Source organism: Drosophila simulans, chromosome 3R (genome assembly GCF_016746395.2).
Source record: "Drosophila simulans strain w501 chromosome 3R, Prin_Dsim_3.1, whole genome shotgun sequence".
Classification (NCBI taxonomy): domain Eukaryota; kingdom Metazoa; phylum Arthropoda; class Insecta; order Diptera; family Drosophilidae; genus Drosophila; species Drosophila simulans.
This window is the reverse complement of record NC_052523.2, coordinates 17,205,347-17,224,892: the sequence shown is the minus strand read 5'-3', so window position 1 is coordinate 17,224,892 and position 19,546 is coordinate 17,205,347. Positions and strand designations below refer to the sequence as shown.

Here is a 19,546-nt window from a genome sequence, read left to right as displayed (position 1 = left end):
TTCGAATACCCGAGAAATGTATTGAGAGTAGTTATATTTAAGGAACCAGCTAAAAGCATGATCATATTAAATAGTAATACGAGTTTGAGTTTGAAAGTAGAGAAATGTGGATACGAATCTTTGTACTGTAAACTAAAATAGCAAGTAGAAGTTAACCCGAAAAATGTTTTATTTTCGTTTTTTTCATTTTTTACATGTGCGTGAAGCGCTCAACTCAACAACCTTAGCTTTGGTTTTTACAAACTTTGTTATGCTTTAATTTATGGTTTGGTTAATAATTTTGGTTATTGCAAAATACAATAATTATTAAATTTATGGAATATATGCGATCTGTTTTCGTTGTGCGTTTTTCGTGAAATTTTGCATCGAATAATTTGTAATGACCATCAACCGCATGAAAGTATGAAGAGATTGGCATAATGATTGACTGATTGATTGGCTGATTGTTTCGCTGACTGAATGTTTGATATTGTAAAGTACAAAAATGGCATTTAACAAGAATATAAAACATTTTTCGTTAACACAAATGTTGAAAATTGGAGGGTGGGGAATCAATAAGAGTTCTGTATGTTTTCGTGTGTTTCATTTCATTTTTTGTTTTTTACTTTTGGCAAGGAAGATGCCCTTTTGGGAGAGCAATGGATTTATTCAGGGAGCTACGGGTATCTAATGGTCTGATGGACTCACCTCATGTTGTGATGGTGCCCGGCGGTAGCTCCGATTTGCGGTTTACGATACAGTTCGAAGGCCGAACCACGCTGCTCCCGACTTCCGGCCAAGTCCAGAGCATGACGTTCGGGCGTGTGAGGCGGCAGGTTTCCTATGGTTAACATTTAAGTAGGTATTAGGATATGCAATGCTTAGAAGATATAACCCCTTCAGATAGGGTTACCACGCACCTATTGGCGGTGGCATGCCGCGATGCGGTGCAATATAGGGTCCTGTGCCGCTGCCCCCGTTGTAGTGATGGCCATTCCCATTGTAGCCATTGGCCTGCGGATAGGGTTGTGGTGGTGGTGCCTGGCCATAGTTGCCATTACTTCCGCCGTAGGTGGGCTGCTGCTGCTGCGGTGGTGGTGGCTGCATGTGGCCATTGCTGGGTGAACCCGGGGTCGCCTGCTGGCCGTAATGATGATGCGAAGGCGTTGGTGGATAATAGAAGCCATTCGGGGAACGTGGCGAACCAGAGTCCTTAAAAAGGGAGTATATGATGAGTCGAAAGTCTAAGAAAGAGAGAATTGAATGCCGAAGTATGAAACTTACCCCATTCTCCCAAGGAGTTGTGCCACCGCTGCCACTGCTACCACCACTCTGCACAGGTGGCCTATAGTTTTTGGGTTTGGGTGGTGGCACCGGCTTGAAGGGTCCACTGCCATTGCTGCTGGGCGTTCCGCTGCCATTCATCTGGCTCTGGCCATTGCTCACATTCGGCGGTGGAACCACTCCATGTGGCGCCGTCTTCGGTAGCTTTGTGTAATCCGCTTGCGTTACGGAGTTATTCCGACTGATGGATTGTTGATTCAAATGGTTTCGGGATTGTGGATTCGGTGATATATAATTGCGTTATGGGTGGTTTTGCAGTGGTTTTGGGTGTGTGAGATTGAGTTTTGTTTTTGGGGACAAACAGTTGATGATGGCGAGCACAATACATAAGCAAAAAAGAGAAAAAAGTTTATGTAATTATAAGGATATGTGTGGTAGAAATATGATAAATATTCATCGTGCTTAGACGGCATACAAAAATCTGGGTCAATCGGGTTTTAATCAGTATCGTTTATTGCACTTTGGATTGGAGCTCGCAAAAGAGTTTACTATTTACATGGTCGAAGGTATCAATACAGATCATTTAGAACACTAAAGGCTTTAACCATCAACTTGAAGGTAAAATGTAAAATAAGAACAATTTCAATTAGATCGACTTTCTAAAAACTATGAAAGTGACACAGGCAAAGTATTTAATTTTAGGTGTTAAAAACATGTACTAAAGGAATGTTTTCAGTGCAGTATCATCGCATATAAAAAGTCGTAGTGTATCTATAAAATAAGTTCGATTTCGATTTCGTTGCTTAGACGAGTGTATCGTAGGCCGAGGCACTGGACATCAGAGCTGGCGGTGGCAGTGGTGCCATCAGCGCATGCAGACGTGGTGCAGCAATGGGTCGGCGATCGAAACCGCCGGTGGAGAGGCGGAGCAGCTGCTGCTGTGTCAGCTGAAGGCCGCAGGACATGTGAAGGGGCAAGGACGAGGGCGAAGGTGAGAGCGACAACGAGGACGAAGGTGAGAGCGAGTGCATCATATGCAAGTGCTTCAAATGGGGCGCATGTAAATGATAGCGTCTAATGGGCCAGGGACACAGATGGATATACACATAATCATATTGCATTTATTCAGAACGATACAAAGGAATATTTACGACACAGTCGACAAAGATTCATGCGAGTGATTTCAGATAATAACGACGGCGCAGGAGAAAAAGAAAGTAAGAAGTATGTTTTTATTTCTGACTGAGCCTCGCAATTTATACACTTTTCGAGGGCGTTCCCCCAAAGTAATGGATTTTCATCACGCATACCTGTATTTGCCGTAATCCGTTTTCGTCTCCACCAAAGGCTTGCGTGGGCTGCTTTCCAGGCCCAGATTCGAAGGACGCTGTGGTGTGCCATTGCGTGGATCTGTCGAATGATATGAAATATGTTAGTTTTGAATAAACCATGGCATATAGAGCCACTCACCGATATTACGGGACGCATTCATGTCATGGTAGTGCGGCCTGCCCGGACTGCTCTGCCGGTTCAGATCGTTTGGTCCTCCGAAACTGCGATGATCGTGCGGAGTGCGACCGTAGTCGTGTGACTGACCCGTCGGAGGCAAGGGGCGACCACTAAATCAATTTGGAAAAACGTATAAATACTAAAGTACAAAAGCTACATTAAATATAAACTCACTTTGCATTTGGCACTGATTTGAGATCATCGGGTGCATTGGGACCCAGTCGTCCCAAGTTTTGCATGGCCATTTGTGTATTGTTGTACGAGTCGTAGCTGGACACACTGTCGTAGGTGGATGCACCACCTCCTCCGGCGCCTACTCCGTTGGCCTTTAGCTGCGCATTCAAACGCGCTTGGCGCTCCAAGGATGCGTGGGTTTGCTGCTGCTGCTGCTGCTGGCGATCCAGGGTTTCAGCTGCTCCGGACCCGACCAGAGCATTTCGGGTTATGTACTCCGCCTGGACATCGTCCTGCACCACAGCCTTGCCAAACAGACGCTCCTGTGCACTTCGACCCAGGGTGCCATTTCGCGACGATGAGCCCGAGGTGTTCAGTGGTATATCCCCCGGCTTGGACTGACGATCGATGCGGGGCGGCAGATCGGGAGCATTAATGCCGTACAGGGATTGCGGCCTCACTCCAGCCGGATCTCCTCCAACGCCGGGCTGCTGCGGCTGCGGTGGCACATTGGTGCCGTAGATGCTGTACTTGCTGGAGTCCATGGTCTGGCGGCGATTGGGATTCGCGGGTACAGCATGGTCGTAGGGTACCTGCAGCAGGTGCATTGCAAGGGGTTTGTGAGTGGATGGTGAAATAGATTAGCACACTAGTCAGCAAAAATAAACTTTCTTGAGAAACTATTATTGAAAATATTGATTTTAGAATGTTTCTTGTAAATTTCTCTCAATATTTGCTTTATTTTTGTTGACCATTGTTATTTGGATGAGAATTGGATGGACGCTTAGAAACTTCCCAAGTTTTTGGTTGTTTTTTCTCTTTGATTTTAGTGTAAGCGCATGCCATTTCTTAGTTTGAGTTTGTTTTGTTTGTTTGTTTGTTTGTTTGTTTGATTGGTTGTTTGTTTGTTTGTTTGGTTGGTTTTTCGACCTCTTACCGTATATGGAGGTGGTAGTCCTTCACCAATTATGTCTCTATCCCTATCCAAGTTATCCTGATTAGTGGCAATCGATGGATCTGAGCTCGCTTTAACCAACTGCGGCAAATTGCCAAGCGACAATGATGCGGATGGGCCGGGACTCAGTTCCAAATCGGATTCGGGACTTGATGCATACGAGAGTCGGGATGTGGTCATGGGGAAGAGGAAATCGTCGGAGAGGGATTCTACTGGCTGGGGTTTGGTAGTTTGCAGGATTGGGCGCAATTGGTTGGCAAAAGTTAATTGAATTTTAGCGATAGTTATTTTTTTTTTTTGGTTTTGTTTTCGAATGTCAAAATTTAGCGCGTTGGGAGCGAGCAACATTTGTTTTCAATTGTTGTCAATTTAAACGCAAGAACAGCAACAAGAAACGTTTATGAAACATTGAAAGTTATGATTGATTCGATACGATTCGTTTGATTGAAAGGCGTTCGATTGCGAAGCATTTGGATACGTGATGTGTGGACGAACACAAGATATTTGGCATTTTGAGTATATTTCGTTGTTTGGTTTTTGTTTTTAGTTTTGGACGAGGACATTTTGATTATTATTTGTGGTGTTTGTTTGATTATATGCATCGGGTTTTACGGGTGATTAAGCGGGGAATGACCATGATGATGTATATTTGGTTTTTGGTATGTAAATAAAAGAAACAAATGAAACGAAAAACATTTAGTTAGCAACTTTATAAAAATATTGGCAAAAATTTGTATGGCGATTTTTGCGTAAATACTTAAGCCTAAATATGTATGTCAAATTTGGTTCGATAGAATTGGTATTGGTATATTGATAATGAGTTCGTTTGGAGTTGGAAAACTGTCATTCGTTGGGAGTACAAAGTGGAAATGTGAGAAGTTAAAATGCAGATCTTAGATCTCTTGAGTTTAATTAGTTTACTTTATACCCTGGAATGACAACTTTCGTGCTTTGGATTATATGGTAGTTTGTGATACCTCTACATGCTTTTAGCTTCACGATTACACACATTTATATGTACATACATATTCAACGAATAGCGGGCTACACGCAATATTATTGTTCTTGATCATGCTACATGTGAAGATTTGGGTCTTATGAATAATTTAGTATAAACAACTACATGCGATAATTACACAAAGAAGGGGCTGAAAGGAAGGATAGTGGAGATTCGATTCAGTTGAAAAGACTTGTGCCCCAAGATCGGAATATATCAGATTTATAGAATCAGATCTCGTTCTCTGGACCTTTTCAACTAAATTAACACCGATTCTCATGCAATGCATTCGTTACTTTGGCCAACATTGTTGTTGGAATCAGCATTATTAGCATGGCTATTGTTGTTGTTGGCATTAATATTATGGCTGTTGCTGTTGTTGTTGATGCTCCTGCTGGTGCTACAATTATTGTTGTTTAGGCTACTTGAATTATTGAGACTGGCTATTTGATTGGTGAGATTATTGAAGGCCAGTGTAAAGCTGCCCTCATCCGCCAAAGTGCCATCGCTGCTCTCGTGACCATTGCTCAGCCCATGGCCGTTGCCCAGAAGATTGCTCAGTGATCCCGAGGAGGAGTAGTTGCTCCTGCCCTGACCATTGCTAATCAAACGCTGCTGTGGCTTGGCCATCGGTGCCCTTTTGGATGCATTCGATGCATCTGCAAGATGCTGCTGCTGCTGCTGCTGCTCCAGCTGCACATTGCTGTTCTTGCTCTTGGCCAGATCCGGCTGCTGCTGCTGCTGGGGCAGAAGATTGAGACTGGAATCGAAGAGATTCTTCTGCAGCAGGAGCTCGTGGTAGTAGTAGGGCGTGGTCCTACGTTCCACCTGGGCATTGGTCCGCAATCCATAGCGGCTGACTGCCGATGGTCCGGGCTGAAAGCCCCTCATGGTGTTTGAGTGATTCGATTGATTCACGGCATTCGTACTGCCACCATTTAGATTCGAGTTCAAATAACTCTGACTCATTAGATTTGGCTGAGAACTATGATACTGGGAGTTGGACCCGTCCATGGCCAGAACACTATCGTCTAGTGGCATCATGGGAGCAGGCTCCACTGGAGGTGCCAGACCACTGGGCATCGAAGAAGCGGGCTTTATGATCGGCACCATGGTATAGGACCTGCGATCTCGAGGCTTTTCGGCCAAACTCTGGCTGTGGGCGTAACCCACGGGCGGTGGGCGTGGCGGCGGAGGGGTGTGTGCCTGGTTCTGGATTAGCGAATAGGATTTACTCGGATTCTGGTTCAGATTCAGATTCAAATCCTGCGAGTAGCGTGGCACTGAGGTAGATGATATGGGGCGGCAACAAGCTAACTTGCATGGCTGGGCGATGTAGGGGGGGAATAACATTTCGGTGGGGGAATCGGGGAACTGTTAATATGTTTTTTTTTATACGGTTCGTTGACAACAATCATGGGCATGTTTGTAAGTGTGTGTGTGGTTGTGTGTTTTAAAAAACGAATAAGAAAAAGTATCGAAAGTAAAAATTAGAATATTGACCATAACCATTTGTAGAAATTATAGAGTTATAGGGGTTTCAAATTAGTTAAGGAGTCCATTCGATAAATCAGATTATTTAAGATTGGAAAAAACTATTGGGCTGGGATATCATTGGTATAACTAAAACTATATCAAATAAACTGATATTGATATTATATTTAATATTGTTGTCTAAAGTTTTCATGTACATTAGTGTTTACATGTTAATTGATCTAATAGATGCTAAATAGTTCTAAGTTTTGCTGAAAAGCAAGGAGAAAACCAAACTGGTTTTTCATTTATTTTGATACCTACTTAAGTGTTGAAAACAAAACAAGGTTTCTGTGTTGTTAAGTTAAACTTAAAATTTTCGAAATTAAATATTTCTCTCCTAAAACCTACAGTTATTAATCCATCACCCGCTTGGACAGTTAGGACATCGTTAAGTTAGACATTACGAAGTTATCAAATGGAGTCACGACATCCAATAGATGCTTTGGTTTTAATAAGACTTAAGGACTAACTACATTGGACAATACTCAGACAACAACTAGGATGGACTTGAGATCCGGATGTGAAAACGAAAAGACTCACCTTAGACTCGGACATCCACACGGCGCCGCTCTGCTGCAGATCGATCGAATCGCGCAACTTTCGGTACCAGGACTCCTCGTCGCTCAACGCGATCTGGGTGCTAAAGATGTGCGACCAGACGCGCTCCAGTTTCTGGCACTGCTCCAGCAGCTTCTTGGAGCTCTTGTGCGCCGCCTTGGGAAGTCCGTGACGCAGCTGCTTGATCACGTGCTTGCTGTCTGTCTTCAGGAAGATCACCACCGGATAGAACTGCGCGTAGTTGAGACGATCCACTGCATTGGGCGTAATGTCCAGCAGGGCGTGCTTTCCACGATCCATCACATCGCGTATATTCGAGAGCCTCACGATGCGGCACTTTCCACTTGTTGCGGCTGACTTGTCGTCATCCTGCAGTGGAGTCGAAAACTTGTCGGGGAAATCCTTGGCCAATCGCTCGCGGGCCAAATCGGATACGGGTCCGAAGAGCACTACGGGTCGGACAAAGCCAGGATGTCGCAGAACGACACGCTCGTAGGCGGGGAATTTGGAAATGCTGTCGGAGAAGACCACATCGTCCCAGTTCTCGCGGGACAGACTCTTCGAGCGTCGGTGCGTCGAACTGTTGGTAAATAAATAAAAATTATTAAATATTCCTTCTTTAGAGAAGACTAATGAACTTACCGTCGTCGCCGGAAGAAGTTGCCTCTCGATTCGTTGGCATTCATCTCCTTCTTGGTGGCATTGAACTGGGCTGTGGCCAGTTCTTCGGCCCGCGACTTGTTCGGTATTACGCCGCGCTGCATCTCCTGGTGACCCCGACCGATCTTCAGCACCTGCCAGGATCCGACCACACCATTGTGCAGGGTATCGATCACCCGGAAAACATCGCCCGCCTTGAAGGCCATCTCGCCTTTGGAAGGATTATCGCAGTGGAAATGTGTCTTGATGTGGAAGGAGTCACCACGTTGGTTGGTCACCACCTCGTCGTACTCCTCCTTGCAGTACTGCACAATCAGATCGATGCGATCCTGGAGGCTCAACAGGAAGAGCACAGCCTCCTCGCGCGTCACTCCGTTCATGTCCATGTCGTTGACCTTGAGGATCTTATCGCCAGGCATTAGACCTTGCAGTGATGCTGGAGATCCTGGTTGTACGGCAGTCACAAAAATACCAGCTTCATTGCCGCCGGTTAGCCGGATGCCTACGCTTCCTTCCTTCTGGAAGGAAATGAATCTCGGCTCGGCACTCTGACGCTCCTCGTACAATTGCCTGCGGGAGCTGTAGAAATCCTCTTGGGCCGCTCCACCGCTCGATCCCCTTGGTGGTGGTGGACGTGGCGGCTCGTCGATGGCTGCACTCCTGCCCCGAGTCGGTGTTACGGGTCTATCCAACTGCTGCAAGGATACTCCATCCATTATGGGGCCCCGGGAGCGACCACGCGGCGTGAGGTTACTCTTTTCATCGTTCAGCCCATTGCCATTGATATTGGGACCATTGGAGGTGCGCGTTGGAGGTTGCACGTACAGATTCTGCGAGGAGTAACTGGCTCCGCCCGGCAGATATGGATCTTCAAGATTGTTATTACTGCTGCTACATCCGGATACCTGAGGCTGATGCGTGGCGTATATATTTCCCGACGCCTGGTGGCTGGCTGAATTGTTCAGATTCAGTTGGCTAACAGCTGCTTGGTTGGTAATGTCCCTTAGAACCACTAGGTTCAATCGCTCCTTGCAGCCATCGATGATCTTTTTCGCCTCCTTGAGACTCATCGTATCCCCGCAGTTGGTGTTGTGGATGCGGGTGATGATGTCACCCTCTTGCAAGCTATAACCATTGGCATTCAGTTGCTCGCGAGCTTTGGAGGAGATCTCCTTGACAAACAGCCGGCAGCCGAGCACCACACCATAGTCATCTTTCTTTCCGCCTTTGGTGAGGGTCACCTTGATGGGCTGACCACTGCTGGCATTCTGCACCAGGGAAGAGTTCAGGGAGTTGGGTTGACTCAGACTCGTCAGGGGAGTTGGTGCCACTCCTCCACTTCCATTGGCCATTAGACCAACCGAACTGAGACTGTGTGAATGCTGATGCTGCACTGCACCTGCAGCATTAATGGGATTGAGGGGCACGCGACGCTTGACCACCAATTGCACCGTGTTGCCACTATCGCGCAACACCTGCACCGCGGTGGCATATTCCACGTTCTCCAGGGAGACGCCGTTCACCGAGATTATCCGATCGTTGACTCTGCAAAGAGGAGTAATAGAAATGGGTTTAGTGCCAGGCATAATAATATGGATCACTTGGCTTGGCCAAGTAATTGTCGGGTAGATCGTAAACCCTGCCCTAATGACCGAATCGTGACCAAACTAGGAGAACAGAAGTTTCTGTTTATATGCAGGTCATTAGAAGCGACCTTGTCCATTTCTACACAGTCATTAGACCTGCAGCCATAATTAAGGTAACATTTTGGGATAGTTGCAACTTGGAAATACCCAGGAAATATAGTTTGAAGATCACTATACATAGTTATCATATCAGCTATTCAATAATTAGAAACACTATCATATTGACCTGAATAAATAATTATCGTGAATATTTACTTTCAAGTGGTTTACTATCATCACCTGATTGGACTTACTCAATGTCACAGTTGAGTACAGGGTATTGAAAACAGTAGCACACCTGATATATCTTCGCTGCTACTTCAGCTGCAAATACAATTCGTTTCGGATCATTGAGTGCAATGCGATCGGACAGGCAAAGATCAGACTTCTCACTCTCAGTCCCCGCAGCAACTTGAAGTGAAATCAGGTTGGACTCGGATTGAAAACATACGCTAATAAACCGGCAATTGTCTGAGTTCTGCGGCATGACTAGACTGGAAGTAATGGAGAATCGAGGCGTCTGCTATAAGCGGCTTCCATGGATTTCTGAGGAATAGCTCTGGCGGTACTTGGTTTATTTGTACAGGCCTGGCCTGAACAATTACGGCCCGTTCTTGGAACGGAACACTGAAGTGGAGGAATGAAAAGTAAAAATGTTATAGTAAATAGCACATGACGAATTAACGACAAGAATGTTATACTTTAGATACAGATACAATAAGTGTGTGTTGCTCTGCTCTCGTCGCGGCAGACAAAGTGCCTAATGATACAAATTATGTTGCATGTCTGAGCCGAAACATAACCATAATTAAGTTGTCTACGAGTGCAGAAAGAAGCGGCAGCCGAACCAAGTCAACCTGAGCCGCGTTTTACTTTCGGTTCGCCATGGATGGAACCATTGGGTCTGGTCTGGAGCGGCTTAACGATTAAGCCGTCCAAAATGCGGAAAATGCGCCTTGGAATGCCATAAGTTGGGTTTGGAAAAACCCTGCTATGTGATGAGGAAAAATGTGTTGTTACACAAGTCAACAAAAAAGTATAAAAGATTTGATTTATTTAATACAAAATTAAGTGGGTAAGTAGTTTGTAGAAAAAGAACTTATTTTTGGAGTATCTCAATCTCAAGTTATATTTTTTTCTGAGTGTATACTTGTTACTGAGCTGCATAACAGCGAAACTTTGGCCATACTGAACCCACATGCTCTTAGCCAGCTTTTCACAGACACATGTGCTGGGCTGCAGCTAATTTCCACTTGTCTCCGCTCACTTGGCCAACAATTTTCCAGCCTCGGCAGCGGGATTTTCCTTTTGAAATCCTCCGGCAGTCGCAGGTAAAAGGGACAACGTGAAAATAGTTCTCTGCATGTCTGGGCCAGGGTAAATAGTTTCTTGGGAAAAAAGATTATGACAAGTTCGTAATCACTACGGTCTCTGCGCTGTCTATTGAAAAACGCTTTGGAATTTTTATTATCGCCAAGAGAGGAACAGCTTCAGAGGGACCGAGTTGTCGAGTTCTCGAGGCGTTGGTTTAATTAAATACCTTTTCTTTTTGGGGACCGACTCTACGTGAGTTTGAAGTATTGAAGTGTGCGCATTTCGGGTTTTTATATTTGAAGGAGTGGGTATATAAAAGAAGAAGAAAAATACGTTCTAAGCGCAAGATTAACGATGTCAATTGTCAGCAGCATGTCGGGAATTTATAATGCCCGTTGTTCGTTTGGAGCAGTGGATGACTAGTTCTGGTTATATAGTCTTCTATTTGATCAGCCTGCATGGGGGTCTATTCAGCATGTCGGACTTATTCCGAACAACAATTAGTTTCCTGCCAGATAATAATTCAAAATGCATTGAAAAGGTTTACTTCCTACGGGGTCAGTAACTTCTGTTGAGTCATCGCGAGGGTACTTACTGCAATCGATCCTCGGCGGGGCCACCTTTCAGCACATCGCTAACTGCTATCGAGGGATCGCCGTTGGCGAAGTGCGGATTATCACGTCCACCGGAAACGGCGATGCCGAATCCATAGCCCGGCACCCGAGTCACCGCCACCGTGTGGTACTCCCATGTGGTTCGATCACCCTGGAAAATCGAGAAATAATATTGAATATGTTAGATGGTTTCGAATTTTAAACAAAAAGTAAACATACAACTAAACAAAAAACCAAATAAATGATTTAAAAATTGTAGTCTCTTTGCTGCCTTTACCAATTTATTTCAATATAATTTAATTGGAATTGAAATTTGTTAAGGACGGCTGCCAGGCGGAAATGCACATGTGACTTCCGCATTTCCATTACTTTTACACACTCTCGTATGCGACCTGTTGCCCAGGCCCTTTGAACGACCCATGAATGTTTAGCCACTCGGACACGATTCAATTTTATGCACTAGAGGTTCCAGCAGAAGTGCGTAAAGGGGGGGCAGTGGTTAGTTGTAAAAATAATGGTACAAATAATGAAGGAAATAGGACTTGTTGGGTGTGCACTCGCTGTGACTGAATGGGAATTTGTGGCGTTTACTTTGCATTTGTTGTTTTTCTGACTGAGACACCTGACACAAAAGCGGAACTAAATAAAGCTGAAAACGATTCTATTTGAAAATGCCACGAATGAAGTTGAATCTACATACATAAAGTCAGCAGAGATATAAATATTTCTATTTGTGTAGGACAAAAGAATTGGGGAAATGAAAGATGTTTGGGATGAACTAGAAATGTGAGATATAAACATGTAAATGTACTTTTTAATGGATCGGGTAAAAACTTAATTTCTCTTCTCAAGTTTACTGTTTTAATTATGAATAATGGATAGAATGGATAGGATAATGGAAAGAATTTTTATATGCCTGCATTTATAAATCTATTTAAAGTGTAATGCTGGAAAAATCAAATACAACTCAATTAAATGAATGATTTCAATCGGCTAGCACGCACTTCCTCACCCAATTTACCACCTGCAATTACAAAATCATTTCAGTTTGACTTCATTTACCCTCACAGCAGGTGCTGGGTGGAACCCAAATCGCAATTCGACACACTTCCCCCATATGGACGACTAACTCAATTGAGAGATCCAGCTCAGTCATTACACAAATCCAATATACAATGAAGATAAATCAATTAAAGTCGAATCCCATCATGCTGTTGCCCAATCCAGTTTGCATTCAATTCAACGTGATTCACTCGACAAAACTCCACGAAAAAACCATTCGAAAATGCAATCAATTGCGGGTCAGCGAGTCAGCCAATCCCCTAAAACAAAAAAATTAAAGCGAAATTTTCATGCCTGTCTCAGGTGGGCGCCACAAACCAAAAAAAAAAAAGAAAGACTACATTTAATTTTAACAGACAGACGCAACACAACGCATCCAATTACAAAAACTCGGAGTAACATTCCACGCGTGGGCTGTTATAAATAATAAACGAAATTAACTAACAAAAATACAAATTTGTGTAGTCGCGTGGGCCAAGCTAAAGCTAATAAATATTTATAAAGTTATACGTCTGCTGCAGGTGTAGCTATGTACTATCTACATATATATGGATTTGCATCGGACTGACTGCACATCCACATCTGCCCAGAAATCTTTGGTTATGCTTGGCTTGCATAAAACAAAAATAAAACCGAGGGAGCCGAAAACATGAAAGAAGATATATGAATACGTTTGCTGGATTTTTGACCGACTTTGTGCATTTTGATGGGGGCGGTAAAATTATAATTAACTTAATTGCAAGTGAAATTAGTCGGAAATTTAATGGTGTGCAGCAGAAGTAAAGACTTTCTTTATACCGAATATGGTCCATAATTAATCTTGTCGTGTGTGCGTTGCCAAGTTTTCTTCCAATGAAGTTTTGTTGCCAAAGAAGTTTTTTCGATTCTAAGTAGTAACCTTCATCTGCTACAGCGCAGGCATTCATCAGATTGTTTATCTGGTTGGTTCTAAGACCCCACCCTTCTCTTTAGTCATAATTTAAGTCGCAACCGAATGATTTATGGCCCAGTTACACACACTCTTAATCACTTTAATTATAGGGAAGCAACTGAGATACTAAGATGTTTGCCCCTGGTTTTTGCTTACCACCAACATGTTGTTTGGAACATAATCCGGAAACTTCATCGTGTTTGCTTTTATTTGGTTTCGTTTGGCCGCAAATTGAAATGTATCTCAAACAATGCACTTTGAGCGAATCAAAGCAATTAATTTGACTATTTAATTGGCTTCGTATGACATGTTTATAGGGAGTGTGTAATCTCACTTGATTGCTTTGCGATATGAATGCACGTAATTTGGGCACTTGAAGCACGCACACACTAACACAGAAAATAAATATAATTTTTAACAAATGGTAATAATAAAGGCACAACAAAGTAAATAAAATGCAAAAGCCGAGGAATTTTGCGATAATAAAGTTTCGCTGCTGATGTCACTTTCAATTGTTGTTAACACACGCGAAATGTTTAGTTGAATATGTCAATTCATCTGTGGAAAACACCAGCTAATTGAGGTAATGATTTATAAATAAACTTTTACTTATTTGCTGCAACTTCACGCCATTTAAAGTTTGGTTTCGATTTCAGTTGCGAATTCGATTCTATTCGATTTGATTGGAAGTAGCTTTGCATATGCTAATGGCTCGTTGGCAAGAAATATCTGAACGAGGCGTCATCGAGTGGCTCTCGGAGATACTTTACACTCCCATAAAGTTTCGGTGCAAATTAGCATGAATAGTCACCAACACCGAGACAAACGCTACGTGGATAGCAAAAGTAGCTCATAGATACACCGAATCTATCTCTCTCTTTATAGAGACATTTGCATCGTGCAAAAGGTTTCTTGCCGTCAAGAGCCAAAAGCCAATGACCAGCAAACTTTGCGTTGCAAATTTGGAGCGGCGTGCAACAATCGCTCGTATCTGTCGGATGCACCGAAAGTGAAATGTTCACAGCTGCGCTCCGCTGAGCATTACGGATTGCCTTTTAGGTCTTGGATTGCGTATTGCACTGGGCTAACGTTTCTGTTTGCCGGTTGTTAGAAAACCCTAGCGATTCCTGTTGCTATATGGGGTTTCCTTTTAAGGGTTTGCAAATATACCGATTTTGGACTTTATTTAACTAATTATTAAGATTTGTTGCAAGTAACATCTGCATTGTGAGTTTGAGTTTTTCATATCTTTCTCTTGTAACTTTTTGCTATGTATCTTTAGGTTTAGTATCTTAGTATCTCTCGCGAGTATCTGTTGATTATAATGCCACCGCGCACTTGAATAAGCTGAGCCAACTTATTAACTTTAACACTTTCGTAATGAACTAACACAACACACACAGCAGATGGAGGAAGAAGGGTGCAGATAGATATACGGATATTCGTCGTATCTCTTGGATACGTCGCGCCGTCGCAGTTGTCCGCTGGCGGCAACCGTTGACGTTGACGGCTTGAAACACGCTTCGAAACTGTTTTTACCTACGATTGTGGACTCGTCGATGTGGATGCCAAATGCCAGCCAGCAGGCAACGCGATCCAACGAACGAAGGCGCAGCGCAAAACAAACACGAGAATAAATACTGGAATGTGTGTGTGTGTTGTGTGCTGTTGTGTCTGTGCGATATGAACGTAACTGTGTGGATGGTGTTGGCGGGCATGGGTTCCACTTTTAAATTAAAAGGCCGGAAAGGCGAACAAGTAAATGTAAACAAACCGAGAATGAGAGCCAGACGAATAGAAAATATTTGATAAAATTGTGTATGAAAGAGATTTTCAGATTGGAGTTTCTTTTCACAAAGTGCGGGTCTATGGAGAATGTCTGTGTGTATCTCTTTGGGTGTGGAACGTATCTGTGGATTAAAGAAAAGGGCTATGATCCGGTTTAATGTCTGGAACTTCTGCTGAGGATCAAAGGAGATGTGCCACATCAAACAAAGGGAGGAATTTCATCATGAATTGAAAATGAATATAAATGCATGATGACTCAAAAAACTAAAACTGCAATCGCTGCAAAGAATCTAACACTTGCTCAATCGATGCAATAAATCTTCATCTATTCAAAGATTTTTCCACTTGAGAAGTGCTGAAAAGTTGAAAAGTTCATAGCTTGAGAAAGGCAACTTCAATTCAATTAACTCTCTCTCTCTCTCTTTTTTCAATCCGAAAGATCATGTGCAGCCGGTCAACAATGGCATATTAATTCAATCAAGAGATCGCTTATTAAACGTTTAAACGTTTAAAGTGACAAACATGAGACCCCGGAGCGAAAGAGCCACAGAGATCACTCCATTATGCGACTACTGAGCTAAACTGAACTGAACTGAAGTCGCGAGTGACACAAGAATATTCCGTGAATTAAATTCTGCACATTGAAGTGCAAGCGATGCAGAAATTGCTGCATTCATGAATTTCAGAGGCAGCGAAAAGCTAAAAGTCAGCTTTAAAAAGGGCCACGGGTGGAGGGTTTCATATGCAGATAAACATTAACAGTGAAGCTTCCATATGCACGAATATAAATGCGAATATAGATGCTTTAACTCAACGCTAATATTATTTTAAAATCTCCTTTCTGTTCTTGGTTTCTGGTTCTTGTTCCAAGTTCTACACAAGTTTCATCATGAATGCACTGTGGGTAGTTATTCATACATGTAGATGTGTAGAGTAAAGTAATCCACCATCCAGACTGTCAGCAACCGAGACTGCAACTGACGGCAGCATCCCCCCGCCTCAAGAATCGCGCATATTTATGCAAAATTAAAAGCAAATCAACGAGGCACTACGATTTCCATTTGCACACTCCACATCAGCATAGAAAAAAAATATATATATGTAAACGATTCTGACGCCATTGCCAATACCACGGAAAGCTGCCAAACAATAGAGCTCCAGTCTGGAATTCCTTATAAAGTAGAATTTCTTGTTGTCGCCGCGTGAACTTTGCTGCCAAAATAGTGGGGTAAAAGACAAAAGCCAGCCAACTAAAACAAAGGCAAATAATTGTTGGGCCACGATGATATTGAATTGCTTAGTTTGGGGCCAAAACAATGATATACCATTGCAGATGCATAAATCATGTTGAATGCCCCAGGTCAGATCCCAACTAAATGATCGCTTTAGATTTCTTCAACACCTACTGAGATTCGAAAAAAAAGGGACTAAGCCCATTTTATTTCTTTCTTTCGCTCTCACGCAATTTATCAACGTTTTAATGAATTTTTAATCTATTTCTATTTCTCCCTCTCTATTGACCCTGTTGTACAGTCTGTATCTTCGTTCCCAGTGAGATCGGTCAGGTAGGAATCTGTTGTATTTCAGGTATCTAGGAGGCTGCAAACATGTCGGGACACGACCTATGTGGATGGTATTCTGGTTCCTGAAACACATTCCACTCGAAAAAGGAAAGCCAGAGAAGTGGTGGCTGCTCTTTGTGTTTTGTGTACCTCAATTGATAAACAATTGACTCTTGTGCAGCACACACACACACACACACAGGCACAAAAATGCAATCAGCCATGACAATTTTAATTTAAGTACTCCGCTCATTCCCTCTCCCTCTCTCACTATTTATTCTTTTTTTTTCTCGGCACAGGATAAAGTTTTGTATAAAAAGTTGGCAGGGCAGCCAAAAAGTTTTGTTTTTCGCGTTTTTGCCTACTTCTTTTAGAAGCTGCACTTTATTTGTCCAAGAGGCACGAATCCGAGTAAATAAGTTTGCAAGCTAAGGATTTTTATCGAGTTTTGTTCTTGTTTAATGATACAGCTGATTTTAGTTGGCCTGTTTGCACTAGGGTGGCTCAGCAGATGTTTTTGTTTTTTTTTTTTTTTCATTGAATGAAAATATATACACACATGTTGTACAAATTACCAAGAATTTTAGCCATTTACTGGCTAAATATATACTTGTAGATTATCGAATATCTCTAAAGCATAAATCAGTTGTCGAATGAGTTCACATAATGTTTGGATTATTATTTGTGATTAATTTTAAATTCAGTAGAGTATTTTTCATATTATTTGGCACGTTTTTTACATGCTAACACATTTTTCAATACATTTTAAATTCGACCATGCGTCACCATGTTGCCACATTGACAATGCATGCGGTGAGGCAGCTGTGACTCTTCCCGGCAACTGATTCGCATGCATGTCAGAGGTCCTTCCTTGGACGTGGTGTTTCTGTGCCCAAGTTGGCCACTTGTCTGCTGGGTGTTAAGCGACATCAAACTGTGCTTTTACCCCTTCGGCGCCGCTGTGGTGGCCAAAGGAAGCGAACTGTGGCATCATTGGAGGACACCGCAGGCGTATCCACAACAACGACAACTGGTCGAGGTCGCGTTATCCTGGCGGCCACGTAGATGACATACGACTTGTCTGCGGCGATTACCGAAACGGAAGGACGATGGCCTGGTGGTAATGGCAAAGTGACAAGGTGGGTGGCAGGATAATGGGAACAGTGGGGCTGCAGCAGGTGGAACGGGCGGCGCAGCCCACCCGCTTGACATGTCGAGGCCATTTTGGCCAAGAGCTTTTCAATAACAAAATTTGCATATTGCCTGTGCAGCCACTGGAAATAATCTTGGCCGAAGAAGTCTAAATAGTAGTTTAAATTTAAGTTGAATGTGCGAAATACAGTTGAAATTGTTTTGTATCTCTTATGTTTTTATATATTTTAAGCTACATAAGTACTGATCTAGTTTCTCCCAGTGTATTTGTGTCAGACCAAATAAGGCGTCTGAGTGTTTGTCCTTTGGGGAGCATTTAACTGGTTTTATGCCGTCGCGACGTGTTAATGTTTTGCAGTCAGCTTAAAGTGCGGCAATCGAAAGCATGAATTTGACTCGAGAGTATCTATGTATCTACATATCTATATAAGTGTATGAAAACTTTCCATGGGCATTTTTTGTTCGAAAGAATTTCTATCTGTTCCCATTTATCGAGTGTTTTCTATTGTTCTTTACTTTTCGCTTTGTGCGTGGTACGTGCTTGAACTACAAAACTCTAGATTTCATTTCATACACTATATATACATATGTATGTATATAAATTAGGCACTCCACCCCCACACCCCTCGCATTGCATTTGAGTTTCCAGCAAAGTGCGTTCATGTGTTTGAGTTATGGTGCGCATGCGTGCCACTTGAAAATGGGAAATGGAAATGCCCTCGGGAATGCAATGCAACCATGTCTATAGATAGATTTTAGCTCTCTAATGAAAACGACCTTAGGTAACTTATTTGGGTCAGACGAGCAGGATGGATTAAAGTCGGGGGCGAACTCAAACAGAATTTGGTGTTTCTTGAAACAAGATATCTTAAGATCAAACCAAGGTAATGATGGAAGGATGTGACAAATGATAATGGGATCTTAGCCCAAAAAGGGATTTTTTATCAAAGGATTTAACATCTAAGAAGGAAAACCTTCGCTTCACTGCCTAATATTTGGGATATAATCAAGTGATAAAAGTTTAAACGAAATTCGGGAATTCTTTAAATCCGCTTATATATAAAAAAAAAACATAGATAAATACCTTTGAAAAAGAAAATGGTCATGATTTCTTTGGTTTATCTACAACCACTTACTTGGTATTCTTAGTTCTTATGCGATTTTAAAGAGATTACTTAACTTAGGCCTCCAAAGCTTTACTCCTTAAAGCTTTACACTTTGACCCCTCGCCATTGTTATGGTCCGGATAAAAAAAAAAAGCATTCGAGCATCCTTTCACTTGTCAGGACGTGTTATCCTCAACACACAATGAGGCTCTGTGCGCCTTTCTATGGCCCAGAGCAAACACCTACTCCATTTTCACTTCTTTTTGTATAAGAACGATATGTAAACAGGAAATGGGATACAACAGGATACAGGCTACGGAATACGTTTTCCATGGCTCTTACATCTTGCTACTATCTGTTCTTTCCGTATGCAAAAAGTAAACACTCTGAAAATGAGTGTGTAATTTTCCAAGGCAAACAAGGAGTGAGGGTAGCGAACACGAAGGAAACATGAAGTGCCAAAGGAACCGGGAAAATGCCGACTGACACGTCTCCGGGTCGAAATCATTGTGTCACATTCTAATCACTGTGTGCATTGCGACTGGCAAAAGTAGAGCAAAGGTGAAGTTTCCTTCAAATCCCTGCCATCGGAAAAAGGTTCGCTGGAAAATGTGGCATGGAAATGTGAAAAGAAAATCGAGTCAATCGAATTGAAAGGAACAAACGGCTATAATCAAGCA

At 42.8% G+C, this 19,546-nt stretch overlaps 1 protein-coding gene across 15 annotated transcripts in view; it reads right to left on the bottom strand.

Moving 5' to 3' along the window:
- Nucleotides 1-19,546, bottom strand: part of LOC6728866 (tight junction protein ZO-1) — an 82,757-nt gene that overhangs the window by 3,999 nt on the left and 59,212 nt on the right. For 5 of the 15 annotated variants that reach the window (XM_016177180.2, XM_016177177.3, XM_016177172.3 and 2 more), the window contains 10 exons: nucleotides 11,247-11,416; nucleotides 7,635-9,197; nucleotides 6,975-7,572; nucleotides 3,884-4,117; nucleotides 2,947-3,539; nucleotides 2,734-2,882; nucleotides 2,574-2,673; nucleotides 1,264-1,504; nucleotides 900-1,191; nucleotides 688-820 (listed from right to left, as the gene is read on the bottom strand). In XM_016177180.2, the coding sequence (XP_016035558.1) occupies nucleotides 688-820; nucleotides 900-1,191; nucleotides 1,264-1,504; nucleotides 2,574-2,673; nucleotides 2,734-2,882; nucleotides 2,947-3,539; nucleotides 3,884-4,117; nucleotides 6,975-7,572; nucleotides 7,635-9,197; nucleotides 11,247-11,416 (4,073 nt within the window). Of the gene's footprint in view, nucleotides 1-683; nucleotides 821-899; nucleotides 1,192-1,263; nucleotides 1,505-1,753; nucleotides 2,338-2,573; nucleotides 2,674-2,733; nucleotides 2,883-2,946; nucleotides 3,540-3,883; nucleotides 4,118-5,140; nucleotides 6,273-6,974; nucleotides 7,573-7,634; nucleotides 9,198-11,246; nucleotides 11,417-13,414; nucleotides 13,648-14,648; nucleotides 14,822-19,546 lie in introns of those variants that run through there. The other 10 variants (XM_016177176.3, XM_016177173.3, XM_016177183.3 and 7 more) reach the window with 7 other exon arrangements.